General features: G+C 36.8%; 1 protein-coding gene across 2 annotated transcripts; it reads left to right on the top strand.

Moving 5' to 3' along the window:
- The first annotated feature begins 1,360 nt into the window (after positions 1-1,360).
- Positions 1,361-4,224, top strand: LOC102291867 (Fc receptor-like protein 5). 2 transcript variants are annotated; one of them, XM_005953199.2, is made up of 6 exons: positions 1,361-1,458; positions 1,754-1,798; positions 1,926-2,180; positions 2,620-2,865; positions 3,026-3,991; positions 4,078-4,224. In XM_005953199.2, the coding sequence occupies exons 1-5, from the start codon at positions 1,428-1,430 to the stop codon at positions 3,172-3,174; spliced, it is 726 nt and encodes a 241-aa protein (XP_005953261.1). In that variant the 5' UTR covers positions 1,361-1,427; the 3' UTR covers positions 3,175-3,991; positions 4,078-4,224. The 2 variants fall into 2 exon arrangements, with proteins under 2 accessions (XP_005953261.1, XP_014187045.1); XM_014331559.2 differs by lacking the exon at positions 1,361-1,458 and having other exon boundaries at positions 1,465-1,798.
- The last annotated feature ends 3,006 nt before the right edge of the window (positions 4,225-7,230 follow it).

The following is a 7,230-nucleotide window of genomic DNA, read 5'->3' as shown; positions in this document are numbered from 1 at the left end:
CAGTCCGAAAGTCTTTTTCCATGGCCTCTCCGAACTCCTCCCACACCCGAGTTTTTGCTTCAGCCACTGCCCGAGCCGCATTCCGCTTGGCCTGTCGATACCTGTCAGCTGCCTCCGACAGAGATCTAAAAATTATTTTTATTCATTTGTTGACATAAAATAACTCATCAACTTCTTCAGGTATCAGTGGTTCAGTGTACAGAGTATGCAGATGGGAGTTGAACAGCTGAGCCTGAAGAAGAGGTTTGATCTGTTTGACCTGGCAGCAGGTCTGCAGATCAGTGATTTCGTAGACTTACAGTATACGTACAAAGGGTCTGCCTGCACCAATTACATGTTTGCTAAAATAACACAACACACATTCTTTTCTGTTAGAAGTGAAGTGAACTATCTAATACTAGCAAAGTCAAGCAGTTTCTTTCATGTGGACCTCACTATGAGTTTCATTTCCACCCGTCTCCCTTTCTTTTTAAACTTAGGCTCCTATTATCACTTTTAACAGAAGCATCCTACCATCTTACTGCTCAGCATCAGCTAGCAGCACCTGGACCAAACCAAATCATGAAATAAGGAGGGGGAGGCGGGGTCAGAGTGACTGGATTTATTGTTTGCTGCAAAAAAACAAAACAAAACTAATGCTAGGAAACAAAACTCTTTCTAAGTACCTCGTGAAGCAAAAATAAAAAAGACTAATTGAATGTTCACCTGTGTTCTAGATTCCAGTCAGTCACAGGCCCTTAGACTCATCATCACTCAGTGTTTGAATACAAACAAGGCTGAAAAACGGTTATGTTTGATTTGTCATATAGGAAACAAGCTAATCACAAGTAATAAAAACAATAGAGTATGTGCTTTAAAGAGACTTCACATGTGAGACATTTATAAATACAGTTTATACTTTGAATAAATATAGATGATGCATTCTCAGTCTTTCTTACTCTGACTGAGGGCTCATAGCTGTTTTTACTACAAGCCTCACTGATACAATCACACAGACGTTCATAGAGCATTTGGTGTTTAAGCAGTTTAACATTCACTCACACTCTGGTGGATGCATTTGGGCAACATGGCGTTTAATATCTTTCTTAAGGACACTTTGACGTGCAGACTGCAGTAGAGGTCGATATTAATCTTAAACTGTTGTTTGATCTGCAGATTGGAAGCGATAAATACTCAAAACCTAAAACAAAGACACAAATATATTGTAACTCATCTGTATGTAAAGAATATTTTCAGCTGGACTTCTTTTTGCAGTTCATGGTCAGTATCAAACTTCTAACTGCTCTCTTTGTCCTTTACCTGCTCTCTGGTAGAACCACAGTGAGTCAGGCTTCATGTTATTAAACTCAAACTGCAGGAAGAGGAAGTTTTCATCTGCAGTACAGAGCAGCTGTATTTCAGGCTCAGACATTCAGCTGCAGGACAACATGAAGGTTACAGCTGTCTGCTTCACAATGTGTGAGTTCTCTGGTTTTACATATTTCTGTGTACTTGAATAAAACTTCCACAAATTGTTTTAACAGCATTAACACTGGAAACTTATTTAATTACAGTGTTTCTGTCAATCTGGTCGTTGTCATGTTTGTCAGTGTGTTCACAGTTTGCATTAAATAAAACTCACTGAAGGTCTGACAGATTAAAATGTCATCATTTATAAATATTCAGCAGGAGGTCGTGTGCAGAAGTTCATTTGTAACCGAGTTTATATTTGCAGTAACAAACTCTTTGGCTGATAATTTATTTAATTTTTCAGTGTTACTTGTATTTATTCTGCTGGCCGCACATGTTGAAAACAGGGGTAAGCAGCTGAGCAAGTTTCTCTCTTAAATCACACAATTTTGTCAACAAACCTTTGTTTACTACAAAAATGATTGATTGTTCCTTTACTCTATACAGTAACTTCATTTGATGTCTTTCTGGTTAAGATGCTGCGTTTCGCATCGTCCCAAAAAGACTGCAGTTCTTTGAGCTGGAGTCTGTCTTCTTTCACTGTGAGGGTCTTGATGGAGCTTCTCAGTTAAAAGGGATCAGAAATACAGAAATACTCATTTCAGTGTGTGATGAGAGCTCACCAACACTACTGTGTGCGATTCATCGAGCCTATGCAACAGACAGCGGCGAATACTGGTGTGAGACTGGAGCTGGAGAGAAAAGCATCAGTGTCAACATCACAATAACTCGTATGTTTAACACTCGAGTGACCGAAATATTTTATTATGACATCATTTATAACCTGATGGATTTATGTTATTCAGAAACATTTTATAACATAAAAATGTTCTATTGTTATCTATAACTATAGTATTCGGAACTTAGTATTATTTATTGTTATTATTATTATTCATTGTAAACAGCATTTAACTTACTTATTTTAATGAATCATAATGATTCCATTCAAATGTTGCCTCAATATTGATGAATCAAGCCACAGTATTTGTTCAGTCTTATGTACCATTAATAAAAATTAACATTAAAATGAGTGACTATCAATGAGTCCAAAACGTCGTTACCATGGCAGCTGTTAAGTATAAAATTGTTCCACTTATTATTTCAGTGTTTTGCTTGCTTGGTTTGAAATGTTACAGATTTCTGTATCCGATAAAAAGTCTTGTTTTTCAGCTGGTTCTGTCGTCCTAGAGAGTCCTGTTGTCCCTGTCAAGGAGGGAAACAATGTGACTCTGCGCTGCAGGAACAAGACAAAGACTTCAAACCTCACAGCTGATTTCTATAAAGACGGCTTCCTCATCGGGAACAGCTACACAGGAGAGATGACCATCCACAGAGTGTCCAGGTCTGATGAAGGACTCTACAAGTGTAAGATGTTTGATACTGGAGAATCACCAGAGAGCTTGTTGACTGTCACAGGTACAAATCAGACATTTTAAATCAGAAATTAAGAGCTAGAATAAATGATAATTTTAGAGTGTAGCTAAATATAATTAAGTGGAGACAATCAGTTTTCCCATTCTGTCATTTAAAGGTAAACCTTATTTGTTTTACAGCAGATGTATTTTTATCATTGCAGCACTTCACAGAGAGACCTGCTCATCTTCTTGTTCTGCCGTCCACGTGTTCCTAATGTTGAGGACTATTTTCACCATTGTGATGGTGGTTCTGCTGCTTTTGTTAGTGGTATTACTTCACTTTGGAAAACTCAGTGTTACACAGACATAAATGGTATTTGTATATAAAGATGACTGATGGAGAATGTTCTGGAAGTTTTAACATTTAGATAATAGAACAGTGCAGTAAACTGGACAATTATAAAAGCTACACTATGACGGGTGATTGCAAATATTGTAAAAAATACTTCGACTTCAGTTTTTTTTTACTATATACTTTTTTCCTTTTTTATTGCTTTGACTTTGTTGGTTGCTGTTAAACTTGTCATGCACGGATGAGTTTAAAACCACAGGCCTGCTGAGCATGTTTAAAGACCTCTCAGTATCTCAGTTTACTCAGCGTGTGATTATTTTAGATGCTGCAGATACTCCAGTAATTTTAGCTTCTTAGATACAAACCGCATGAGAAAATGTTTGTTCACAGTAGAGTTAAAATACGTCAGCGTGATCATTTCAGTGCCAGCTTGCGGCTTAAAAATTCTACATAAGCCTTGTAGCTGCAAACATGTCAGTGTATCTTCTGCAGCTAAATAGTAAGCATGGCAAGAACAAAAACTTATATATATAAACTTAAATATATATATTAATATATTTTAAAATAAAATGACCCAACAGAGGGGTGTGGATGTCAGTTACTACTTTCATTTCATTCATTCAACTTTAAATTTGTTAACTGTTTTAAAATAATTGACAAAAATATATATATAAAGACAATCCCAGTGTCATCCGGATCAGCCGATCCAAGCCTCACCTGGTTTTCTCCCACGCTGTCGCCCACCTGTAAGGACATCTGCGGCTCTTCACCTGCTGGAAACTGCCCTTAACTACCTGCCCTCGATCCACAGCTATCCTGCCCCCCCGCGCTACAAGTAAGGCAAACCCCCATTCTCACTGTTTAATCTCTCGTCGCCACAAACCTCGCCATTCACTAATTCCACTCTCTCTCCCATTTCAGGCACTTTGCCCCGTGAAACTCCCGCCGTGAACTTTCACTACTTTGTCGCAAATAAACTCACTGTAAACTTGTGGCTGTTGAGCATAGTGTCTGCTTTTGGGTCCATTTATGTGACACCCAGTGAAAATATCATCTATGAGAAAAGAAAGAAACAAAATATATGTTTACATACAGAAAAAGAAAAATGTGAAACATGTTTTGGAACTTAAAAAATTTTATATTAAAAGATCAAGATTGTTTTTTTCCATTTCTTACTTCACTTAACTTCATTTTTTTTATTATATATAAATGTTTCTGAAACACCATAACACAGATACAGCAACATCACAGTTCTATTTGTCTGACACAGAAAAATGAACACAATATTAACCCTATTAAACACACAGACACACAAATGTTCCCAGAATAGTGCTTTGGCTCAGGAGTTGTAACCTGATCAAATAATTGATTGGTTGGTTGATTAACTAGCTTAAAATAAGTTCGAGAAAATCTTTCAAAAAAGAAAATTAACTTAATAAATCAGACACAGCAGTGAATTATCAACATATTCTTAGTTGATAAGATATATGCATTTTCTACTTAATTAAACAAAGACTAAACCAATTTTAGTATTTGGGAAATTTAGATGGATGAGAAGAGCTTTTGCTTCACTTAACTGAGTCTTGATTGAATTGAATAAAGTGTTACAAGTTGAACAACTGATTATTTAAACATGAATCAGTGACATAACAGACATCAAGTCTCTCTATTATGAAGTGCTTTGACCTCAAGCACTCTTCAGTTACATGTTGAGCAACTTCTGGGTTGGTTTTGGTCAGATCATCTCATAAGAAATGACAGAAATCCACGGCTGCTGTGGGAAACCTGTTGGCAGAGATCAGTTAGTGTTCTTCTTTTGTGCTAATAGAATTCATCAGAGTTATAAAATCTACAGTCAATAAACCTGGAAGACAGATTTAAAGTTTTGGTCTCAACACCCTCAACAGCCCTGTTATATTAGTTTGGTTTCTATAGAGCAAAATATATAGTTCAGTGATTATAAGATTAAATGTTTATCACAACTTCATCAGAATATGTTCAAGTGCATAGTGTGGAGGATGTCATAAGGCCTTGAGGCAATCAGATGTTAAACACAATATTTATAAGTGTTTTAAGTTGTAAATCAGTTAGATGAGACCCGAACACGACAGGAAGGTTATGTTCACTGTTAGTTTTACTGGTATATGCAAGATCACACGGGTAACTTATCATATGTATAACATGGGTAGATGCACAAGTAATCAGACTTCTAATCTGAAACATTTTTCCAGTTTGCTGATGAGAAAAGTAGTTAGTAGTTTTACTTGTATTTTGACACCTAGTGTAGTTGCCACACTGGTAATTTCCATTTGCATGAGGGTCTGATGTGGCTGACTGTCTTTTTTTCCTGGACGCGAAATCTGCGTAAACCAAGTAGCAGTTGGTGAAGTGAAGGGTACTGGAGACTGAGGGAGGCTGCAGGTCTGGTGATCGAAGGCAGTTGTGAAGTTTGTGATGAACTTTGTCATACTTTTACAGTAATTAATTTACTACAATGCATTTCTTACTTTGCTGGAGCCAACTGTGAGGTTAGTTTTAAAATGTAGACAATTAGCTGTTCAGTCTAGTTTTCATGTCAAAAATGTGATAAAATCAGACTAATCAAACACCTCAAAATTCATCTTGAATACTTTTAAAATTGTAACTGGTAATTTTAATTAGAAGTATGAGGTGACAATTAACCCCTCCTTTAATAAAGGACTGCTAATACTGCTGATGTTGCAGGGTGGGATCAAACGGGCGCCCCTTGGTGGTTTGGAGGTTTGGCATTCTGGTGGTTCTACACTACACATTTCAATAAATTGCTCTGCTTATTTCCAATTTCCTTAGTAAAATATAAAGGAATGTGTGGTGGCTTAAGCACACCAGCTGTTGATGTAAACATAAATGTAAAATTATTCTTTAAAAATAAAAATCAAATCAGAAAGGACAGCACTGATTTTGGGGCTGTTCCTTGACTTCTTTCTAAGGCTCCTTCGGTCTCTTTTTCTTCTGCTTGTGAAAATGTGACTACAGGGAAACCCCTGTGACAAATCACTTTTCTGTACTACAAATATGGAGTAAGCCTAATCGTTGATTCACTTCCGGTATTTCAGACAATCCCTTTCCGCCAAGAGCCACTTGTTAATTTGTTGCAGACTTGTTAAAGTGTTTTCTGAAATGTCATTTTGTAATTCTTCTATTGCCTGTGTAACTACCTATCCAGGTACAGGTATTGAAACTCTACAGGTAGCACAGATATGATCAGATAAACCTTGTGATCAACTATAAATGGATTTCACTGAACTAATACCACATGGAGGTAAAAGTATTGCTCCAGGTTACTGACATGTTCTCAGAGTGGGTAAAAGTTGTCCCTTGTAGCTTGGCTGCTTCTGGTGTTACCACAAACCTGGAAAGGTACTTAAAGGCAGTTAATGTAACAAACCAGGATTTATTCACAGGTTAAACCACAGGCACTATCCCCTCATGATAGGTTTAAATGTTCCAAGACATCTTTGAAGCTGACTCCAAAGTGTATATACACACCATGGGTCTTTCTCAAGGGGTCACTGATAAGTATAAAGCACACAATTAAATTGCCTCAGAATTGACATCATGGCTGTTCTGTTCTGTGATAGACAAGCAACAAATTACAGATTTTATAAGCAGAAAATTTCACTGGACATGCACTTAAAGCTGTATGAGAGCAAATTCTAGCAGCCGGTCTGATGATCAAACAGCTCCAAAGTCTGTGCGTGATGTGTGGTGATAGATATAAAAACTTTATTCCTAACAATGCTTCTGCTGATGATTGTTTTCCACATTAGAAACATTAGCTGATGGATTTACAGATGTCTGACACCGAATGTTTTCCTTACTTGAACAACAATCACTCATTTAAATCAAGTTTTAAGTCTTTCTTTACAGTTAAACCACTAATGGTCATTTATAATTCCAGTTTATGATGTGTTCACTTAACCCTTTAAGACCTACCATAGAACCAAGTCCGCCAGAGCTTATATTATATTTTTACATGCTGTGGAGCCATTTTTGGGAGCATTTCAAGTTGCTATACATCAATACAAACATTAT

Source organism: Haplochromis burtoni, unplaced genomic scaffold (assembly GCF_018398535.1).
Source record: "Haplochromis burtoni strain Fernald_Lab_line unplaced genomic scaffold, NCSU_Asbu1 Contig_3340, whole genome shotgun sequence".
Lineage (NCBI taxonomy): Eukaryota > Metazoa > Chordata > Actinopteri > Cichliformes > Cichlidae > Haplochromis > Haplochromis burtoni.
The sequence above is the reverse complement of the archived record's forward strand: the minus strand, read 5'-3'. Positions and strand labels throughout refer to the sequence as shown.

Bases quoted from the DNA above. Each gene is read 5' to 3' on its own strand.
- LOC102291867 (XM_014331559.2), top strand. From the start codon at position 1,642: ATGTCATCATTTATAAATATTCAGCAGGAGGTCGTGTGCAGAAGTTCA. The intron at 1,799-1,925 runs GTAAGCAGCTGA...TTTCTGGTTAAG, and splicing joins CGCACATGTTGAAAACAGGG to ATGCTGCGTTTCGCATCGTC. The intron at 2,866-3,025 runs GTACAAATCAGA...TTATCATTGCAG, and splicing joins GAGCTTGTTGACTGTCACAG to CACTTCACAGAGAGACCTGC.